We start from the raw sequence: 22,423 nt of genomic DNA on the forward strand, positions 1-22,423 counted from the left end.
CATTCTGCTTCATTACTACTTTAAGTTTTAATTGACCTCTCACCGGGTTTCATTGCATATCTTCTTCTATTGTTTTAACACAAGCACCGGTAGAAGGCGTGTATTAAGTGTAAGTACAACAACCGAACACTAGAGTACGCCAGAATCCACCAAACCTATACATGTTGTTCCTAACGACAGTCACAGTTGTTAACTCATCTAAAAGACAATAAATCATATTTTATCGAGTGTGTGGAAATCAAATAGTAAAATATTGTTTTAAATCAGCACTCATACAGCACATTTTTTTAATATCAAACATGTGAACATTGCAACCAATGTATATGCAGCATAATTTCCTCACATTCACAGTGCACTAGTTTCACAATAAATAATTTGTAAACAGGAAACGTCAGTGCAAAGGCAGATTCTGCAATGTATGCAGAATGAAACTTACATCGTTAAATACATGGACCGAACTTAAATGCTGTGAAACTGTCAAAAGTCCAAAGTCATATCCCTCTGTGGTCAAATAGCCCTAAATTCATGAAAAATACACATTTCACTATTGTCATAATTCTCTTTCTACTGACTTTCTGTGTTTAAATTAATAAATAATGTGTTCTTGATATTCCGTTTGCCACCATAAACATAGAAAACATGTAGCACGACCGAGACATATTGAGTGTGTGCATGAAACATAAAGCATATCCTGTACGGGGGAGACAATATGCTCAATGATTTGTGTAAAAGGAATAGTAGGCTGCCATTCCTTTGGATGAAGGAGCTTCCTTGCTGTAGGAGCTACTGGCAACCGAGACCATGTCCTCACATTTGATGTCAGCGGGTGAGTCCTCTGTGCCGGGCCCGTTAAGAGACACACGCCTTCGCTTGCAGGCCGATGTGTAGGAATCAGCCTTGTCGAGAGAGAGAGAAGATGGCTGTGTCTCCGCCCAGGAAGATATCAGGCCTCCACCGTTCACCTCGTCTTCTAAATGGGGTTTCACTTTGTCTGAGTCTTCTGGAAAACCAGCCGTGGGACTTGGCCTTGGAGACCAAGGCAGGCTCGGAGTCACCTTTCTCTGGTACGCCACCCTGGAGCCCCACCCGGCTGACATGTTGTTGAAAGGCGAGTCCGGGTAGTAGCTGAGAGCGTGAGATGTTTGCATGGACAGGGATTTGATGCCGTAAGGTAGCAGCGTGCTGGAGTATTCCCCGTCATAAGGCGTCAGGTCCAGCTTGTGACTGGTGCTGCTGCCAGTCCCCTGCTGCATGGACGTGACGAACCATCTCTGGGAGGCGCCGTCGTCTGACTGAGGCGAGAGGAGGCTGCTGGTCTGAGGGACGGCTCTCTCGCTGTTGTAGAAACGGCTCTGGGGAAAGTTGTTGACAAACTGGTCCTGGAAGAGGGGCTGCATGGCGTACCGAGCGCTGGGCACAATCTGGTGGGCACGGGGGGAGTCGGTTGGAGAAGGGGTGAGGCGGTCATTGTCTGGAGCGGTGTACATCCTGGAGACATATGTTCAGGAAGTACTTTCAATTGAACATAAAAATAGGTCAACTGCAGTGTAAACAACCATGTTGAGGTACAAAAAAACAATGAAAACATAGAATTAGTAGTTCATTTGTGTTGCAAAAGAAATGCAACAGAATACTCACGAATCATAATTATCTCTGAATCCTTTGGCAAATGGGTTGTGATCGATTTTCAGCTGTGTTATCTAAAAATAAAAATACCAGAATAAGATGTGATGCATCACATCTAATTGTTTTTTTTTGACCATTTGACCATTGACAATTTGACCAATTGACCATGGTCAAACACACGCAACATTGACATTTTAAATATGCTCCAATATGAATTTCCACATCTGACACGCAAACCATTTGGTCTCTCTTACATCGGTGTTCTGGTAGGCAGTCACGGCTATGAACTGGGTCTCTGGAAACGTGAAGCTCTGAGTTTTGGGATCAGCGCTGATGTCCTCCACGCTCTCCTCCGTCACCTCCACAATGTGCAGCCTGGGCTGGTACTTGTGCAACGACTGCAGGACTATCATCTGCAGGACGTGAAGAAATACGCTTAGAAAAGATCATAGGCTTATTTTACAACAGAAACGTGGCCTAGTCATAATCAGTCATATCAGTCATAATTGGTAATTATGGAAATATGCTGCTGAAAACATCTTCACGTCGACTATATCTTGGTAATGCTTGCATAAGAATTACAATGAAATATATATATTTTTACAATCACAAGCCAAATAAAAATTTAATACTATTTATAAAATATTGCAACATATGTTATATTGCTAATCAAACAATGCGATTGTGTTTTTACCAGTGAAATATTGTGACTGGTCCCTTTGTTGTTGGTGAGTTTGAGTTTGCTGAAGGAGATTTCTTGTCTCATCCAGTGGGCCCCCGTGTTTGGGGATTCTGGGTGGATGTACATTTTGTTCCCTGCAGGAAATAAAAACCATCAGTGGTTTGACTGTAACATTTCAAATGTGACACACCAGCGGCCTGCATGATGATGACGTACCCTGACTGCTGTTGTCTGCTTTCCCACAGGTGACCCACTTGCCCCCCTGGAACCTCCAGTGATTGGGGTCTGCCAGGGCCACCTCCACAAAGACATTGTAGTGTGCGGTCAGGTTCAAACCTGCTATGTTGAAACTCAGAAAGGGGAACATCCGCCTGCATAAACAAATGAAAAATTATGATTTCCATGCTAATTGTGTTCTAAATTAAATATATGTTATTTTGAATTCAGTTAAAATGTGAGTCATTTTATTATTAAATTAAAAATATGGATTATAACAAATTGATATGTCAGCGTACCGGCCCTGCTTGGTGATGATCATCTCGGTCTGGTGCCGGTGGAACTTGAGCCAGAGAGGCCGGTTGCACAGGTAGACCTGGGCCCGCATGGCCGGCCCGTTGGCGGGGATGGCGATGTTGCCGAGAGCCGGGCCCGAGCCGCTGTAAGGCGGGTACAGGCAGCCGGGACTCTGCCCGATCTGGTAGGCCGGGCTGAAGTGACTCCGCGGGCCCGCGGCTGGAGGGAACCCCACGGAGCTCAGGTGAAGGGGGGCCGGGTACCTGGCTGCGCCGGACGGGCTGTAGACGGTCCCGCCGGGGGTGTAGGGGACGAAGGAGCAGGGGGCGGCGGTGTCCGTGGCGGCTTTGGGCGCCGCGGCGCCCAGGAAGTAATGCTCCGCGTACCGGCCGCCCGAGGCCGGCTCTTCGGCCCCTGCCGGCGGGGATTTGCGCCGCTCCTCCGCCGAGGAAGTCTCCCCCTCAGCGCCGAGCATCTTTAATCAGCGCACTTTGGCCGGAGATGGAAGTTTGTAGGGGGCTTCTTCCCACCCTGGGACACAATGATAATACCCAGCAGGGTAAAAGATGGGGGTAAATAATAGACAAAAAGGCAGGTGGGGGTTTTGGGGGGTGGCTCCGACTGATACCAAAAACTGATACCGAACCTCCTCTTCGTCCCCTCCAGCAAATCCCCCCCCCCCCCCAAAAATGTGATAAATAGAACCAATCGAGCAAAGTAACAACATGAAATGTTGCAGTTGTTTTTTCCAAGGCAGATAATAAAGATGACTTCTTGGAAGTCACATGACAAACTTTGATTTGGGTGGAAATCTACCATCCTTCGCCCACGACTTTTGCCGATTAAGATAGAAACTATTACCAGCTAATTGAAACTGCACAGCAAACCAGCTTATTTTTATCTTTTCATATCATTACAATGTTTATTTATACAGCCCTGCGTATGCGTCCAGCGAATTACATAAGTCAATAAATGAATGAATACATTTCTTACTATGCTGCAGTTAATCCTCCTATTATTCATACACTTAATGATTTTGGATTCATTCCATTTCTGATGCGATTTTGGGTCCCGGCGGGATTCCTGACGTGAAAACGGGAAATAGGCAATTATTTTTCCATTTGAAGAAACCTGTGATGTTCCTTAGATCGGACAGGCTGTACGTGAACGCCGCATCAGTCATTTTAGCAAATATATTTATACTAAAACTCAAATAAAATCTACATCAACACCCATATTTCAAACGTGATTAAATCATTGTTTATTAAAAAAATGAAATTGTTAAAATAATAATTGATGTTTGACTTACCAGGTGATGCTCCTCTGGCCCGAGTTGAAGACAGGAAGGAGGAAAAGAAGTGAAATGAAAGCGGCGTCTCTATGTCTCTACGTCTCTATGTCTACATGACATGAAGAAGTGCTGGACCCATCAGCTGCTCCTTCCTTGTGGCTCCAACTCCCAGATAAGCAGCCTGTTATCAGATCTGCAGGGAGGGGCAGAGGATCCTTAGCATCACATTGAGGGTGGATGAGCAAAGCCTCTCCTCATCCATACTCACTTATCAGACATCAGAGGGGCTTTCACTCCGTTTGCATATTGGTTTCCATTGCTGGAAGCACCGTGTTGCTGCAGCCAACTTACCTCAGCGATGAAGGAACTAATTATGGACGAGACGGACAGAAGTAAAACATACTGAGCTCCACTTTTACCTAAAATGTTTTAGAAATCTGCAAGAGCAACACAGAACAAAAAGTGAGCATCCATGATGGAGTTTCTGCTCCAACTTGTCATGAAAAGACAAAACCAGTCATATAAAGATATCGTGAACATATCTAGTCATTCGGGTGGAGGGAGCTGTCAATCTTCCAATATTGATACAATAATATTGAAGCTCTGTGGTAATTGTGGTGTGGATTCCCACAAGAGGGTACAGGTACTTCTTGTTGGCAGCCAAGTACAAAGACTTAAAAAGTGTTCAACTCTTCTTCTACTGTCACCTCCCCAGTCTCCAGTTCCCCCACTTCCCCAGTTCAAAGGGAACTAGACGGCCGCTTGAAATCACGGCGCATTAGTGTGATAATGGGCCGCCTTTGGGTCGTACGCTCCAGACGATGCTCGGCTGATGTCGCCTGTTTAGACACGTTAGCATGAGAAAGGTCGTGAGAGGATTAGAGAAGCGGGTCGCCACCTCGGAAATAAACACGCCGAACATCAATCAGGGCAAATCAACTATTTGGGTAAACTGTTAGAACAACAAACAGTCTGATGCGGGGATGGATTGATCGCATTGATAAATGATAGCGGTTGTTGATTATTGCAGGAAGTCATGAATTTAGACTTGGAAATTCAGACAGCCAAAAACTTGCTTGGGTCTTCATTTACCATCACTTGGATGTCCTTGGATGTCGCTTCACAGGAAGCTTTACAGGTAACGTCAGTGAAGTACTCAGTGAGTACTTCCAGTACATACCACACAGCACCACTTAGGTGAATAGTACTGCATGGGGCACCTAGTACATGCATTTATGTGATTATTTATTTGGTTTTTATTGGCCCACGGAAATTAAATTACAACAACAATGGGAACAATAGAGCAAAAGGCAAAATATAAAGAGAAGAAGCTGAACTGAGTTTTATCTTTAAATTAAGCTGTCAAACAAACAACCTTGACCGTAGTCACTCATTTATTTCATGAATGCCTTTCAATGTTTGAGTGTAATTAACACATTCGCACGGAAGTACAGTGGAGCGTCCCCACGCAGTCTGATGCTCTTTTAGGACTTCATTCCGACCCGAACACATCGGCAGAAGTACAATTCCAACACCACATACTGTCCAATTTACTACATGTACATAAGTATGCTGGAAAATGCACCGAAAACAGGTACAACTTTACCGAAAGTCTCTAATACGGTTTAAAAATGTACTGCTAGTATTTGGAACTGTTTAGACATAACACACAATCCTATTTGTCTCTTCGTTAAATACAGTAAAAATAGCCATATTGCAGGCATGGTTCCAAATAGGGATTAATCATGATTAATTAATTAAAAAACTGATTAATCTGTTGGTATTTTTTAATCATTTGACAGCCCTACTTTAATATATCAAACCAGTCGCGTCATTAAGCCTTTTTGAAAAATGTTCTTAAGCCCTCTTAAATAATTTGATATTTTTTATTGATTTATTTTTTATAATTTATTATTTTTTTTTACAAAAAAATTGACAAATTTTATATAATAGGGCAAAAGCAGGCTAATACTAGCCTACTACTACACTACTACACGTTTCATAGTAAGCATAACGCATTAGCAGCCCTGAGGTGCTCCGTTGCTCTTTTGGTTGTGATGTGCTCACACGTGCCTCCACTCGGCACTTAACACCAGCGGCGAGGCGTTAATCAGTCCAGTATTTACTCTTTCGACTCTTTAAGCCCACCGCGTTGTGCAGAATCGTTTTTAAATTACACATTCAACGTAATATTTGTCGGACTAAAATGGGATATCTGTTTTTGCAAAGTAAGTCTTTGTACACACGTCGGTCTGGGTTAGAGCGTTAGATACAGGACCATAGGGTGTCAAATGAGTGGGGCGATGTCATACCAAGTGCAGGGAAGGGGGGACCCAAGGCAGCCAACACCAAAACCTTCACTTTGTAATCGGTTTTTAGCCTCCAAATTGCAGTTTTTATGCAAACAAATGGCAAAAACTCCACCATTTTAATCTGTTCAAGCACGATTGGACAAACAGTCTACAGCAAAGATGAGTATGGCTTCTTGGCTCCGGCGTCGGTGGCATCCACTCGACACCATCATGAATCATGTCACGGTTTCTGATAAATGAAAGTGGTTGGTGTGCACCGAGAGGTTTCAGTGGGTTCCCTCCAAGCGTCCCGCCCTAGCTGTGCTTGCTTTTTGACACGTCTAAAGGCTTTTTTCTGACACGGTGCCATCCTGCCGGCCTCCCCCACCCGCCGTGCTCATGCCAGGCAGGGCGAAGAGGAGGGCGACCTGGCCATCAGCACGCTGCCCTGGGCCACCGCCACCCTGCTGGCAGCAGAAGGTCTGTTGGGCTCGTTCCATGGCAGGAACTCTGCCCGCCGCGGCTTGTGATGTCAGCACCGAGCGGCCCACGGAGGGGAGATCTGATTGGTTCTGACGTCTTGACTTTGTTGCTTCGGGGGGAAATGCCCATGCCGCAATTTAACAGACATAAAATCCTAATTAATTATCACTTCAATTGGATGGGATCTCATTCCGTGGTCTCGTCGGTTGCCAGATTACTCGGGAAACTGAAATAATAGCTCATTTTTCATCATGTTTTAATTGAAACATAAATAAGCGAATCATTTTTATTTTAAATGCTGACAAAATCACGTAATCTTCTGTTTGATTCACGGCATTAAGTGTCCACAACATCGTGTTTCATGTCCGATATACTTTGCAGGCATAAATGATTTGTGTTACTGCAAAGTTCAGATTGATTTGAAGGCCGATCATTCTTACTATGATTAATTAATTAAAAAAACGATTAATCTGTTGGTATTTTTATAATAATTTGACAGCCCTACTTTAAATATATCAAACCAGTGGCATCATTAGGCCTATTTTTAAAAATGTTCTTAAGCCCCTCTGAATAATTTAATATTTTTTATTGATTCATTTTTTTTTTACCAAAAAAATCTTTTGTCCCAGGCTGTTCTCGATAGCTCAAAGCCCAGAGATACTGTATCTAAACTTGGCTTTTGGGGCATCATATGCCCCGAGGCCTGCAGTCAAAAACCTTTCCAGGTCTTCCACTTATGGTCGGGTCCCACATCCTGTTAAGGGCAACAGCAGGAGCGGGGCCGTCACATTTGGTGCTCAGCGTGGGGGCACTTGGTGAGTTGACATGTTCCAGCTATCCCATGGAGATACACTTCTGCCTCTCCGCGAAGACTTGGTGTTTTCTCATTTGCATTCACTAATGAGATCCTGTTTTGGTGACGTTATACTGGAAGCGTATTTCTCCGACTGTCCTTCTACAAACACAGCAGACAGATTAAGTCTTATCTGGTAGACCTTGATGAACTAATTAGTCCTATTAAGATTCAGGATGCTTTTTCAGATAAAGCGCGGCCAAGGTGAAGGCTCTGTCTCGCTGCGCCATTTAACAGCTTTGTGTGAAAAAGGAAGGCGGACGTTTTACGTTTTAAACGTTTTCGGCGTTTTACATTGACAGACTGCGGCAGCGCTTCCAAACTGAAATGTCTGAAGGGCGACTTTTGAAAGGCGATTGGCAGTTCTCATATGCTAATGTGGCGTTTTTGTGCGCTCGTTTCCGTTTTCACAGTTACTCACAGTGCGACTTGTTTCAGCAGCTTCTTACATCACGGGGCGACCGCCAACATCATCGGATCATCTTTGGCTATGCCTTAAAACCAGTACGGCTCGTAAGTCACTTTGTTTTGGATCTCAACAGTGACTTTTAAACCAGAAATCGGTGACTAGGAACTGTAGTGTCTGCCCATCTGATGTCATGGACGTTGGTGTCGTTACTTGGATGTTGTCATGGAAATGTTGATGACACAAAGGTCAACCAGTCTTTGACTTTCTATATTACTGGTCGCCATATCATTCGCACAAGAGAATCATGCACTTCCCTTTCCTGGGCCAAGACCCCTCCCGCCCCCACAGCTACTACTTTGTCACCAAATTGTGACAGGCTCCATGAAATGCCAAATGAGGTCTAGTTAGCACGCTTCCTCATTATCGCCCGGTCTGTACTGCTAAGAACTCCTGCTCGCCAATCTGCTTCATCCGTCACCGACAAAGCGGTCTTAGGTCACAGTAACGCGGTCCCAATGAAACCCGAGTCGACCCCAGAGGCCGTCGTGCTTTTATTTTCTGTGCATTTGGCCCACAGTGGAATACGTGGAGCAAGTCTTTGTGTAGCTAACATGTCAAGAGATGCTTTTTCTGTCCCTGACCTCCTTTCACGGAGGACATAACACGAGTTTTGCAAACAAGACAGCAGCAGCTCTTGTAGTTCTTGTTGTTGACAAACGATTGTTTCATAAAATTACACAATCAAATTGTTTATGTAATTGAATTGTTTCAATTCAATTCATTCAATTGTAACCTGATGCATGTTCAAATAAAATGAAACCATTACCATTACTTTGTAGTGCTGTCAAACTATGCTATGAGGTGTTTTATGTATATGTTTTTAATAAACATAGTAGTCCTTCCAAATGAAAAGCTGTCAATGACATGTAAATAAAAACTATGGCAAAAATGACCATAATATGTATTTCTTAAAGGCTGGGTGAATTAAGTTTATTTGTAAACTTTAGGTTTTAGCATCATATCACAGTGACTCGTCACTCCTAAATGATATGAATGGATCACTTAGTATCTATGTCACCGAAATAAAAAGATACGAGGTTCATGATTCTTTTGTTTCATGTTCATTTTCTGTAGAAACATTTTCTGCATTATGCCCGTCAGGCAGGACCTCACCCCCCCACCCCCACCCCCATGCAGGAAAACCTGCTGACTGTGGTATCGCATTATGATTAACAATTTAACAATAATCCCCTTCTTTTGCATTGTTATTCCACAGATGAAAGTAAGAGCGAAACGCCAGTGATGGCGTGCAGGCTTCATTAGATTCATTGATAGATTTATTGTTTTCCATGGTGGTAATCACTTCCCCAGAGGTAATTTGTAAGCTCTTTATGGTTCAGAGGTACGGTATAAGCCTTGGAGTTAATTAATCTGCTTTGTTTAGAAGTTTACAAGTGCCCGTCTGAATGAATAATGTTTTAAAGTCTCGCTGAAGGAGACTTTGGGAGCTTTTTGTCACAAGAAAATATCAAAACATAATATTTATGGATCACTTTTTACATCTTTTGTACGTATTTGACCTCTTATCCCCTTAACTCTTAACTTAAGACATTTTTCTTTTATCATAAAAAGGGTTTGATTCCACCTTTTTCAGTTTTTTTTAGTAATCAGCAGTTTCAGGAAAATATCAACTCCTGACTAAAGAAGGAAGAAAACCAGCTTTTTGTGAAAAGATACATTTCAAGTATATCTTTCACTTTGACACTAATATTTTTTGCATTCATGACAGCTCAAACATTTGACATAAACAAAACAAAAAGCAAAATCAAAATAGCTATTTACATAGGCTCTAGCATACCCACCTCCTAGTGAGGATAAGTTGCATAGAAAATGGATGGATGGAAGGATGGAAGATGGATGGAATGATGGGTGGATGGGTGATGGAAGGAAGATAGATGGATGGATGGTGGATGGATAAATGGATGGATGATGGATGGCTTGCTCCTACCCTTCCAAACTCTCCTGCTAGCCTGACATTGATGTTCTCCTCAACATCAAAATCAACATTTGCAATAAAAGTGACAGTCCACTAGCAATGGCTAACAAGCTAATTGCACAATCGAGGTTGATGGTTGGGTAAAATAGTCAGCATGCTGTCATCCACCGCAGGCGTACAACCAAAACAACCAAGTTCTAAGATGTCACGTATGTTTTCTGACACTTTCTTCACCTGCGACTGCTGACGTTTGGTCCAGCCTTTGTCAGCAACGGAGGGGCCGCTTGCTTTAATTGGCCTCCGTGTGGTACGTGGATGGAGGATGGAGGATGGAGGATGGAGGAGCGCTGTTTACGGGTTAAGTGCATCTTAATCAGAGCTGTAATCCAGTCATTAACAGAAACATACGAGGTGTTGAGAGCATTGTAGAGAGGTTGATAATTGAGAGGCGGCTTCCTTGCTCCCCGTGCTATGTTCATGAGTGTGTGTGTGTGTGTGTGTGTGTGCATCAGAAAGGCCTGTTTTGAGCAGAAAGACCGAGTAGGGGTACGTATATTGTATTGTATACATAATATGAACAAATAGCTGAAGATAAAAATACTCTCAGCTAATCCACAATTCTCTGAAAAGAATATTGTCTTCCAAGCCATGCATTTGTAAGATACCAATACCGACAATAAAATTGTTATTGTCTACAAAGCCACCATAGCCGCTGCGTTCTTACTGCTCCACTGCCATATTGAGTTTTTCTCACTGTATATTTTAGCACCTATCACCTGCGTTAGGCCCGTGCGCCCCCCCCCCACCCCTCGTTCTCAGTGAGTCTGCATTGAATAAACATATTGCTTCTTTATTTATTCTTTATTTAGATACATTTATATTTAGAATATTTATCATAGACACACAAACACCCCCTGATCCCATAAAAGCACCGTCAAATGCCCGCGTGATTCCAGGGAAAAGCATGGAGACATTTCAGTGTATAGCACATAAAGGATGATTTGAATTATTGTAATGAATGCTACATATTGTTACTTGTTAATTGTTTGGGTAAACATTCAGTACCAGTTTTATCATTTATTATTATACGTATATTAGATATTATATACGTATATGTAGTTAGCAGGTGTAAAAGTCATGGTTTTCACATATACAGTAATACACAGTAATACACAGTAATATACAGTAATCCCTCACCACTTTGTGCTTAGAATGCTGTGGCTTCACTCTATCATGGTTTTTAAAAAAATCTATTATTTAATAAATCATGCTGTTTTGTGGTTGAATATGCCTATTCGAGTATTTGTTTGGCCAAATTAAGCATTTTCAAGCATAAAAATGACATTGTGAACTAAAATGCAAATATGAAGATATATAGTATTCTATATTAGTCTATATTATTATCTATATTATTCTATATTAGTCACTAGATGTGTTACAGTAATGTTCGGTGAGACACACAAGCACCAGATTTGATCGCCACAACAGCAGGCTTTTCTTGCAGGTTTGGATCTTCTCACAGCAAGCACAATGATCCCTAAAACGGGCGAGACACGCCAGGTTCAACCTCAACTCGAAACCTCTGACATCACTTCCTGTCTGACCCTCCCAACTCCGGAACACATTTACAGTAACACTCTCGAGCACGAGTCTCAATTATGTCTCACATGTCTTATTTACTCGTATTGTAAGTATTTGGGGTAATACGAGTGTAACGGACTTAGTGGTATTATTGCATGTCTAGATGGCAAAAACTGAATTTCAAAGGCCGTAAAGTTTTCTAAATACAAAAATACTGGAATTCTACTGTACTTTGCAGAAATTAACTCATCACGGTCGGGCATGGAACCAATGAACCAGAATAAGCAAGGGATTACTGTAATGGGAATATTGAAAACTAAACAAGCAGCATCCATGCCAAAGCTTTACTAAACCGAAGCACGCCGACTGTCAGCCTGAAAGATGGAAGACGTAATGCTTCTCTTCATTGATGCTGGACAGTCCTTTTGTACATTTTAAAGTCACAAATGCGATTCCACGCTAGCGTACACACACGCGTGCACAAATGCCTTATTACTTCCATCCTGTTATGAAAACTTCTCTTTTATCCGGTAAAAAAAATATCGATCTGCTTTGCCATTTTTGCCTGATGGGTTTTTTTCCAGTCATAATGGAAAGTCTCCGTGGCCATTTCTTCAGCCTTTTATTCATTTGTAGTAATTATAGGAGGAGAGGTAAAAGATGTCTTCCATCCTTTCTTTTCTTTGGTCCCTCTTAGCTAGCTTCCTCTCCCCGGCGTGCATTTAGAGGAGCTCTCACCGTGGCATTATTAGAGACATGTCTGAAAGGCTCCCGCAGCATGTGGCGTCCTCTGACCGGCCGCTATATGGCTGCTTTTTGTTGGCATGAACAAGCCAAGTAAGCAGGGATAGCTTTTCCACAGGTACAAACTTTTCCTATTGGCTAATTAAGTGCATTCAGACAGTCGGTGCACTGAAGGCTACGTGGGCACAAACGCCCAGGGAGGATCATACTTTGGAGAAAGGGAGGTGGTGGATGGAAGAAAACACCATGAAAAGACAAGATGTTCTCTTTGGTGTTACTTAGTGCAAGTGGGTTCTACACCAAACTCCTATTCAAATGCCGCTCCCCGTCCTCGTCTCCGGCCTCTTCATCTTTTCATCAGGATGGACCAGGAAATGAGGAGGAAAAAACCTCTTGTCATTGTTGGCCGGTCAAAGGTTTGCAGGCTTAATGAATGGGAGAAACATACGAAGAGCGGAACGTCGCTGCGCCCTCGCTGCGCCCTCGCTGCAAAAAGTCCCAGGATGCCTTGTGAAGAAGGCCTCCTCCATCTGATGCTGCCTCATCTGCCGTTGAAGGGGGCACACGGCAAAGGCAGAGGGGAAAAGTAATTTTCTTCTCGTGTCTATCAATTCTTTGGGTTGGCTCCTGCCACTTTTTTTGCTCTACTTTTTATAAAGCTTTATAATTACTTGGGCGAGAGCCCTCGTGTGAGAGCGAATGGGGTCTTTGTACCCTTCTCTTTTCAGTCCTCTCCTAATAATATTTGCTCTTTTACAGATGCAGTGTGGGAGCCAGATGTGGTTCCCCTCAGAAACCTACAGCCGGTTTTAACGATGTTCTTTAGGCCCTGAAGGCATCAAGACATCAAATGGGAACTATTGTGAAATGTTGATAGTGTCAAAATGCACGGGGAGCGATGACAGCGTCCGTCCATCCATTTCCTGTACCTCGTTAGGGTCATGGGTGAGCTGGAACCAATCACAGCTGAGTTCAGGCTGAGGTCATCCTGCATTGGTCGCCAACCAATCACAGTGCAGGGTTCCAACCTTGCTCCCTCGGCTGTTTTTCCAAGATCATAGTTGACTATGGACTATTGTGAGTCAAAAGTATTGAAAGACAAGTCATGTGTAGTAGTCTGGTCACTAGGTGTCAGTAAAGGGACATTGAAGAATGTTGCTACATAAAAAACATCCGAGTTAGCAGCCTATTAGCGTGCTGCTACATGGAAAGAGGAATCGGAAGTCAGCTCCGTCGCTCATCTATGACGTTAGCAGCTGGCATTTTGACAATTGTAGTTTTCTATGCATACAACAATTGTAAACAAAGCATATAAATGAATAAAATTAAGGTTACATCTACCTTGACTGAAAACATGACTGACATGAATTGAAAAAAAAAAAACACGATGTGGTAGAGAGATGATTATTTCTCGAATTCAGTCGTGTTTCTCACCTTATTTACCACGCTTCTTACCACATCTTTCTTTGGCTCCATTTTGGGTTCTTTTGCAGCCGTGATCAAAAAAAGCAGAGACTCGAGGTGAGAAACCAAACTGAATTCAAGAATCTTAAATGAAGAAAAGCAAAGTAAGATTAAATATTCACGTATTCCTGTCATTCATCATTCACATGAATTGTTTTGTGCATGAAGTCAAAATCTGAGGAGGAGACGTTTGGGAGCCGACCGACTGAGGCGGGTCTTTTTAGAGAACTGAGCCAAAATAACCGATCTGCCTTAAACAAGCAAGGATGTCCAGACTGACTTGCTTTGGACTGTACCAACTTCTGTAACATTCCTGAGCTTTTTGCATCATCTTACAGGACATATCCTTATAGTATGAATAGCATGCAGGTACGTAGTTGAGTATCAGTTGTCAACTACACTAGTGATACCCCTCCAAGGTACAATGATTATACTGTACTACAAGGGGAACACAACGTAACTTGGCGGGTATAACGATGTCTTCCGTGCAACCATCCATCTCTCTTTCCCTCTCAATCCCTTTGACCTCCATCCCCAACTCTTCCGGCTGATTACTTCTAATGTAATTTTAATTAAAAAGGGTGGTGTCAAAGGGTTTAGCCTGCCTGAGAAGCGGGTGCAGATTGTGGCACAGTGGCAGCCCCCTTCACTTGCTTGAGAGGAAATGCATCCTGACACTGCTCAGGTGGTGCCAACACGAGCAGAACCAGGGAGAGCAACAGCACCGCGTTCGAGCCCGCTTTGCATATCACAGAACCCCCTTCATTTGGAAAGGTTGGAAGAGTACAGAAAGAAAACTACATTTTAGTTGTTACTTATTCAAGTTAAAAATACACATTTAACCTGTGAAATTCAAAAGTAAGGAGCAAAGATTCCGGATGTTAACTTCTAAAAAAACAGGCAAACTATGAATATGGCAAACTGTAAGAAGCAGAATAAGATAAAGATGTCATGTATTTCAATCCGACGAAATCCACCACAAAATCCTGGCATGTTGTTGTGTTTATCATGCGTGTGGAACGAACCCAAAAAAGGCAGTTTGTCCTCCCCAAAACCCGACCAAGTGAACGGCTGCCAGCTTGTTCGGGGGTGACCTGCGTGAGGTGCCCCACAGTAGGGATGGATAGCAGAGGTCTGCCTGTAGCTTTGTAATCCTCTCACCCAAACCGCAGGATTATCTGCCCTCCGTCGGCTCTGAAGCGGCTCCCCGTGGCTCAGGCTTAAACACTTCCCCACAATCTTACCTCCGTGCCCCATCTGCCAAGAAAACAATATGAGGGAGTGATGAAAAGCGGAGTGTCCTAAAAATATTAAAAGGAGAGATGAGGTGTGCATGTTATCACAAAGGCGGCAAAGAACATAATCATTTCATTCGCTGAAGGCCCGCGCTCACAATGTGCTGCACTCATCTGTCATTCAGCACGTTTACTTGTTTACTTTACTTCATGGCATCACTGCATCACTGCACCTTTCCTCAATGCTTGAATTAGTTGGATTTTTGTTTATCATTAATGATGGATAGGAGGATAAACCGCCTTTATTGTATGATATACAGTGGTGTGATTTATTTTTTGGCACACTTGAATGTTTGATTTCATCAAACAAATGTCAATATTAGTCAATAACAACATAAGTGAACATAAAATGCAGTTTTTAAAAACAACTTTTTATTATTAAGGGAGATCAAAAATCTAACCTACATGGCCCTAGCGTTAAAGCACGCTTTACTGAGATTAATGGAGCGCTATCAGGCTGGAAAAGGTTCTAAAGCCATTTCTGAAGCTTCACGACTCAACCACGGTGAGAGCCATTATCCACAAATGGTGAAAACATGGAACAGTGGTGAACCTTCCCAGGAGTGGCCGACCAACCAAAATGACACCAAGAGTGCAGTGACGACTCATCCATGAGGTCACAAAAGACCCCACAACAACAGCCAAAGAACCACAGGCCTCAGTTAAGGTCAGCATTGGCCTGCATGACAGAGTTCCAAGAACAAAACCATAGCCAAACAAAAAAGAACATTAAAGCTTGTCTCAATTTTACGGTCTTGAAAAATTAGCCCGCCGTGGTGTAGTGGTTAGCGTTCTGGACTTTGGAGATTCGAATCTCCATTAGTAAACGCCATCGATATTCGTCAGGATGGGCATCCGGAATAGAAAGGGCTCACGCCAAAATCAGTATGAGGATCAAAAAGATCCACTGTAGCGACTCCGTAATCAGGAAAAAGACGAAAGAAACAAACAGATCTTTTTCCAACCTTTGGGAAAATACTCTGTGGTCTGACAAGACAAAAGTTGAATGGTTGTTGCCAATAAATGGCTGACTCTTTTGTTTGTTTTTTGGTCTTGCTCCCGTTTCTTATTTTTGCATTTTGAACTGCACTTAGAACCTCCTTAAGATCCAATATCGCAAAATGCAAATTCTTGCAATCTCTCAACTGGTCTTGAAATTTTGATCACTGATTTTTGGAGGCTCCCACTTGCATGAGATGTTAACATTGTCTAAGTGGGATCTCCTTTTGTATCCGTCAGTGGACAGTTGGAGGAGCTGCTGGTAGGCCCGGGTCACCGAGGCGTGTCGTAAGAGGGTTTAACTTTTGTAACCTCCTCTGCCAGGTTCAAGGTCCCCGCTGCTTGGACACTGGGTCAGAACCGAGAACTTGAGAGAGTGCCATAGCGGCCTGGCTCCATGCGTTCCCTTTGAATTGATATACAGTATTTTATATACAAGTGTGATATTCTATATACACTGGCGTGCAGGTTTCATTTCCAAGACTCAAAATGGCACATAATAACAATATGGCCGGTATACATACGCACTATTTGTTGTCTGAGTATTAGACGGATGTGAAGGATGGATAATTTATTGATCAGAGAAGCAGTGGCTGACATCTACAGTACATGAAATACACATACACAGTAAGATACAATAATACAAGATATAAGATTGTTCAATGTGAGGTAAAAATAGGTCAAATAAGATTGTATCAAATAAAATATTATTTTATGTTAGTACCAAGAAACAACACAGCTCTATATAATTGTCAGTCTATTGGCTACATATCTTCACCTGGTGCCAAGAGGGATGGAACTAGTCAAGTGTGCAGTGTGGAGGTGTTAACTCAAACCGAAAACGCAGTATGTGCCTCCATCTGTTTGAGTGTTTAATTCTCAATAATCACGTGAAATGTACAGCAGGTTACACCAAACGGTCAGCCTTGGTTTATTAATTCTATCACTGCAGTACTGATTAAATGCTCACCTTCCTGCTGTAGTCCAGTGGTTGGTTCCCAAACTTTTCCGTGGCGTACCCCTTCAGACATTTGACTTGAAGCCACGTACCCCATACTCCTGCAACTTATAAAACATAAACCTTTATTCATCTTAACTCGAAATGTTGAACATGACACAACACATAATTGTGGTTCATAAACGTGTAATTCACACGGTAAAATATTATTAAAAGGTTTACACGAGTCCTGATACATAAGTAATCATCCAACATATTGCAATGACCCTTAGGGATGTTATGTGTTGTGCTTTTACATGTCTTACCATGAAAAGATATGTTCTGGGGTTAGGGGAGGATAAGGGAGGGCAGACAGGAAGTGACGTATGAGAGCACCATGTTGGCGTTGGCAGGAAGTTAGTATGGCGAGGCCGTGACAGTCTCCCGTGTTAGGACCTAGCTAGCATCTGGTCTGGTGTTTGTGCTGACCTAAGAGTGTTACAATGTATTTTATTTCAGTCCGATGTTGGAATAATTTCGTTTGTATGATTTGAACGAGCTTCACTTGTGTCCACTTGTAATCGCTACAGTTTAATATTAATTTGAGGCACAGTTCAACAAAGATGATACGTACCCAAAGTACAAAAATACACCCAACCAGAGAAAAAGACTCATTTTCGGGGGAACTCTCATCCTGACACGCACCTACATTGACATTTTCACAGTGGAATACCAACAAAAATGTAATCTTCTAGATTAAACACTTTAAATGCACAATGTAATCATCAAATGTACTTACTTTTTCATATAACTCACACGAAACAATGAAGAACTTAAAGCTTCGTCTCCCTCCTTCTGACTGTTGGATTTGCTCTGTGAGACTTTCAGGCGCACTCGTAATTGTGAGGGTTAGGCACTAAATTGTGTGTTTTTTTCAGGTATCCCCCATGACAATTAGCGAACCCCACTTTGGGAACCTGGGCTGTAGTCTGTGGCTTGGGCTCAAAAATATATATTCGTATGAAGAGTGAGAATTAACGGTGAGCCAACACATTGAACACGTTACTTTTACTCTTTTTTTTTTACAGTGTTTCATAACTGCAAGAGGATACGTGAATAACTGATTGCACCCAGTGTGCATGGCACACAACAGCGAATTTTAAAATTTAAATTTTGAATTCGTGTAATTATAAACGTTAAGACAAAATGCTTACAGTGCTCGCGTTAATACTAATTAGTACAGTGGCAACAGAAGCAGCTATCTCGCTTGAACGAAGCGATGCGCTTGGTAAGTGCTTCTGGGTTTTGTAGTTCTTTTCCCAGCTACGGTACCGGAAGTACTTGACCGCTGGTAAGCTAGGTCACATTGTCGGTGTTTTGTAATGTTTTGAACGACCTTTCTACAATGGAAGCTGCCAAAACAGGTATTAAAAATATTTGGAGTTTTATACGTGACGTTACTTGCGTAACATGTATTCATCTGGAAGCATAGATTTATAAAACGCTTTAATTTGATCGCTAAGGGCTTTCAGCAAACGGTAGCAAGCTAAGTTGCTATCCGAAAACAGCCGAGACATTATAATGTAGTATCATATGTCATTAAAATGTACGTTTTCGTTTACATTTCAGTAGCCAATGTAAGTACAACACCCAAACTGGTGTAAATGTCTTTGTTATCCTCACTCCGAGTGTTGTTTTATCCCCGACTATCTCAGAGGAGATCCACCTAAGACATGTGGAAACTGACGTGCTCATCCCCAAATTGATGAGGGAGAAAGCCAAGGAGATCTGCGCCGACAGAGTTCAAGGTGCGTGGGGCTTCCATTGCATTCCACGGAAGTGTGTGCTGATTTGAAAAAAATCATCTAATCTAAAAACATCTAATATCTCACCATATTGATGAACAGATAGGTGCAACCAAGTCTTACTGTAGTGGACTAGCTACACAAACAGTCCCATTATAATGTGTTTATGAGCTCACTGCAAGCTGTCAGCATGGTACGAATAAGCTAGTTTGAACATGTCTTAGATTAGCCAACACTTTGGCATATTTGTTGGTCTTAGCTGCCAATGTAGGCACACAAATCTATCTAACATTGATTGATAGCTAAGTCAAATACATGTGCCATACACTCCAACGGTTGTGCAGTGAGTTGACCACCGATCAGCACTCCTGAGACGTTTGATGGACAAAATGGTGTGCATTCACAGAAAGTGTACTTTCCTACGTTGAAAAAGAAATGCTCTTTAATACAGTTGACAAGCCAGCATTTCAAGAAATGCTCCGAACGTATGACAGATAGTATGAATTGCCTATGAGAAAATATGTTGCATACGGCAATTCCACAACTTTACAGCGTGAAAGATGACATATTAAATGAAATATTACATTATTGTGATTTATTATTATTATATATAATATTATTTGTTAATTCGAAAACCCACCAGCACTGTTTTGTGACTTTAATCTAAAGTTTTGTCTGTCCAGTCATGTTTTATCACTCTACTTTTCTTAATAATGTCAACATGTCATCTCTTTCATCTCATGCAGCGTCTCGTCTCGTGAGGTGGGCGTCTGGGTGACACCTCTAGTAATTACCTATGCGTACAGTAAGATGAAATCTGGAAAGATGTGTCTCGTCCAATCCCGGACATTTTTCAAAAGCTGTCCCTCTCAGTACCGGCCATTTTGGATGATTTTTCAAGGCACACAGAATATTTTGTTCTTGGGGTATATTGACATAGTTTATACTAAAAGAAAGATTACACTCTCATCTTTCATCAGAGAAAAAAGGCTGTAGAATAGTAGAACATAAGGTAAATTGATAAAAAATAGAGCCAAATTGTATAAACAATGCCACAACATAAACAACACAAATAAATGTTTGTTTTAATGTGAAAGTAATATTTTGCCAAATATTTTACAATTTCCCCATCTGCAACTGAACTGTGTGCACACGCTTTTTATCTTTTTTTTTAGAAATGTAATGATGTGGGCTGCTATAGTAGTAGAGTTACGCGGGGAATGGAACCCGTCCCCCCCGCCTCCTCCCCACCCGCATGACGAGCTTGGCGTCCCACTCGTTTTCACACCTCCTGGCTCCATCTTGTATAATCACAATGTGTATGTCTGTGCCTGCTCTGGGCTTTAGTCTGGTCTTCCATGTTTGACAAAGAGATGTGCAAACCAAATGTGAAGAGAACCTTTCCGTGGGATCAACACAGCCGTCTTCTTGCTGGCTTTTAATCTGCCATCTGAAATAGCTGGTCAGATTCATATATATTCATACATACATATATTCATACATGCATACATACATACATACATAGAAGGGGTCTGGTCCTTGTGTTGTCTTTTCTATTCACGTGTTTGCGTGCTTATAAATTCATTGACAACTGCAGTTTGCAAAATGTAAGCCCATCGATTCCACTTTTTAAAGTACGACCCCCGGATGAGTTGTTGTTTGAAGGTACAAGGTCTCTGCTCGCTCACATTTGACTCGAGTAAAGCCGCTGAGCAGAGGCAATCCACTATTAGTGCCCTGGGACGGGGTGGGATGGTGGGGAGGGGGGGCATTGGTTGATTAGATTAGTCGCAGTGTTCTGCTCTTCTAAATTGGTTTTGCACTGTTTTCACATGCGCATCCTGATGAAAGTGTCCGTGTGATAACCATACTGATGCCGCTGATGAAGGTAATTATATGTCGGCGTGCTGTGGAGATGAGATGGAAGCGTTGTTGGAAGCTGACATGAAATTCAGCAGTTCTAGTCCAGTCTTTCGGATGTTTGGAATCAGCCAGCCAGAGCCCAGACCTACATCCTATTGTCCTATAAATGAGTCACGGTGATAGTCATGCTAATCAAATGGCACAAGAAGGGGGTTAGCCATTTTTCAGCAGTCAAATAAAGCATCTCCGTATCCCACTCCTGTCCCTCCTATTCCCCCTCTTCTCCTCAGCTTTCAACCACTGCTGCAAAGAGTCCGGTTTCCTGATGGTGGTGAAGTGTCGAGAGGAGAATGCCGCTCTGAAGGACTGTCTGACACAACAGTGAGTACTTAACAGTTTCTTGTCACACCGCGCGGCCACCCTTGTGCGGCTACCTTGTGTGTTGTTGCACGTTTTCCATGTATGAGCCTAACTTCAAAGTGTGGGTGGCAGGAAATGATCAGATGATGATGAATACACATTGTAATATTCCAATGAGGTTGTCTTTCTCTCCGCCTTTGCGCCCGTCACCAGCTACAAGGACCCGGCCTTCTTTGAGCTGTGTAAGCAGGAATACATCCAAGAAAGAACAGAGTTTGAGAGGACGGGGATCCCAGCCAAGAACAGGAAACAAAAACTCCCAACCAGTATGTAACAGCATCATCGTTGATGTTGTGGCGAATGGCGACGCTCGGCCCTCACGGAGCTGTGATGGTCATCGGCAAACCGGGTCACCTCATTCCGTTTTTTCACAGTGGGCCAGAATCATATTTGATCAAACAGATCATGCATATGTACATTGTTTGCAAATATCTAATGTAAAGTCATTACAATGTACCATATTGTACTTGAATGACCCAAAAAATATTTGTCTGACTTAAGGGGGTACTTTGGATTATTTGACATTAAGTTGATGTAGTGCATCAATGGTGACTTTCCCCGTCCTTGGTCTTCTGAGTGAGTTGTGCTCTGATTTTGGGGAGGAGGAACGTAGGTCCGGGTAATTGCTGGGGTCACTTAAGTAGAGAGTCCGACCTCTCCATCTGTATCGCTATGAGCTCCCGCTGGTCCATTGTTGTGGTCCGTGTTCCACGGCGGATGGAGAGCGCTGCGACAGGAGTGTCACCGTTGATGCACTACACTGCTGGTGGGGACGCGAGCAGACACAACTTACAACTCCAAAAATCTGATCTATCCCTACAACATGAAATAGTAACTTACAGAGATGCTGCAAAGATATTTCATGTAATTAAATGTGTGTAAATATCCAGAGCCGATGTGTCATTTCCTAAATTGTCATGTGAATCCCATTATAATCCGAACATCAAATGTTCCATTAGCATTTCTCAAATGATGGGAATTACGCAGTATAATTAGGGATAGTTTTTTTGTTTTGAAATGTTTGTCAGATTTTGCTAATTCAATTTGAAAGATGGATTACAGTTAATTTGAAGTGCAAATTATATTTTTATACATTAGTATTTCTTGCGTATATCCATATTCAATGTTGGAGTACTATATATTTTCATATAGTTTTATGTTGAGCCGTTTG

General features: G+C 42.4%; 2 protein-coding genes across 5 annotated transcripts; one reads left to right on the forward strand and one right to left on the reverse strand.

Moving 5' to 3' along the window:
• Nucleotides 1-262: 262 nt before the first annotated feature.
• LOC131105247 (eomesodermin) lies at nt 263-17,292 on the reverse strand. Of its 3 annotated transcripts, none has more exons than XM_058053163.2 (9): nt 17,198-17,292; nt 14,959-15,190; nt 4,131-4,305; nt 2,824-3,352; nt 2,525-2,679; nt 2,321-2,442; nt 1,881-2,039; nt 1,639-1,700; nt 263-1,488 (listed from the first exon to the last, which is right to left on the reverse strand). In XM_058053163.2, exons 4-9 carry the CDS (start codon nt 3,294-3,296, stop codon nt 714-716), a joined length of 1,746 nt encoding a protein of 581 aa, XP_057909146.2. In that variant the 5' UTR covers nt 3,297-3,352; nt 4,131-4,305; nt 14,959-15,190; nt 17,198-17,292; the 3' UTR covers nt 263-713. The 3 variants fall into 3 exon arrangements, with proteins under 3 accessions (XP_057909146.2, XP_057909151.2, XP_057909149.2); XM_058053168.2 differs by lacking the exon at nt 17,198-17,292 and adding an exon at nt 15,782-15,792 and having other exon boundaries at nt 15,095-15,190; XM_058053166.2 differs by lacking the exons at nt 14,959-15,190; nt 17,198-17,292 and adding an exon at nt 4,381-4,657.
• A 1,156-nt stretch (nt 17,293-18,448) lies between these two features.
• On the forward strand, nt 18,449-22,141 carry cmc1 (C-x(9)-C motif containing 1). 2 transcript variants are annotated; one of them, XM_058053178.2, is made up of 4 exons: nt 18,449-18,588; nt 18,880-18,972; nt 21,123-21,213; nt 21,406-22,141. In XM_058053178.2, the coding sequence occupies exons 1-4, from the start codon at nt 18,570-18,572 to the stop codon at nt 21,524-21,526; spliced, it is 324 nt and encodes a 107-aa protein (XP_057909161.1). In that variant the 5' UTR covers nt 18,449-18,569; the 3' UTR covers nt 21,527-22,141. The 2 variants fall into 2 exon arrangements, with proteins under 2 accessions (XP_057909161.1, XP_057909162.1); XM_058053179.2 differs by having other exon boundaries at nt 18,494-18,515.
• Nucleotides 22,142-22,423: the final 282 nt, after the last annotated feature.

Source organism: Doryrhamphus excisus, linkage group LG5, assembly GCF_037039965.1.
Source record: "Doryrhamphus excisus strain RoL-2023G ecotype Guam linkage group LG5, RoL_Dexc_Guam_v1.1, whole genome shotgun sequence".
Classification (NCBI taxonomy): domain Eukaryota; kingdom Metazoa; phylum Chordata; class Actinopteri; order Syngnathiformes; family Syngnathidae; genus Doryrhamphus; species Doryrhamphus excisus.

What these genes read in the sequence shown, in the direction of transcription:
- cmc1 (XM_058053178.2), top strand. An exon ending in CTGCGCCGACAGAGTTCAAG is followed by an intron (nt 18,973 to 21,122) that starts GTGCGTGGGGCT and finishes TCTTCTCCTCAG; the next exon opens with CTTTCAACCACTGCTGCAAA. An exon ending in AAGGACTGTCTGACACAACA is followed by an intron (nt 21,214 to 21,405) that starts GTGAGTACTTAA and finishes GCCCGTCACCAG; the next exon opens with CTACAAGGACCCGGCCTTCT.
- LOC131105247 (XM_058053163.2), bottom strand. Translation starts at nt 3,296, where the DNA reads ATGCTCGGCGCTGAGGGGGAGACTTCCTCGGCGGAGGAGCGGCGCAAA. An exon ending in CCAGTCACAATATTTCACTG is followed by an intron (nt 2,040 to 2,320) that starts GTAAAAACACAA and finishes CACGTCCTGCAG; the next exon opens with ATGATAGTCCTGCAGTCGTT. An exon ending in CTGCCTACCAGAACACCGAT is followed by an intron (nt 1,701 to 1,880) that starts GTAAGAGAGACC and finishes TTTTATTTTTAG; the next exon opens with ATAACACAGCTGAAAATCGA.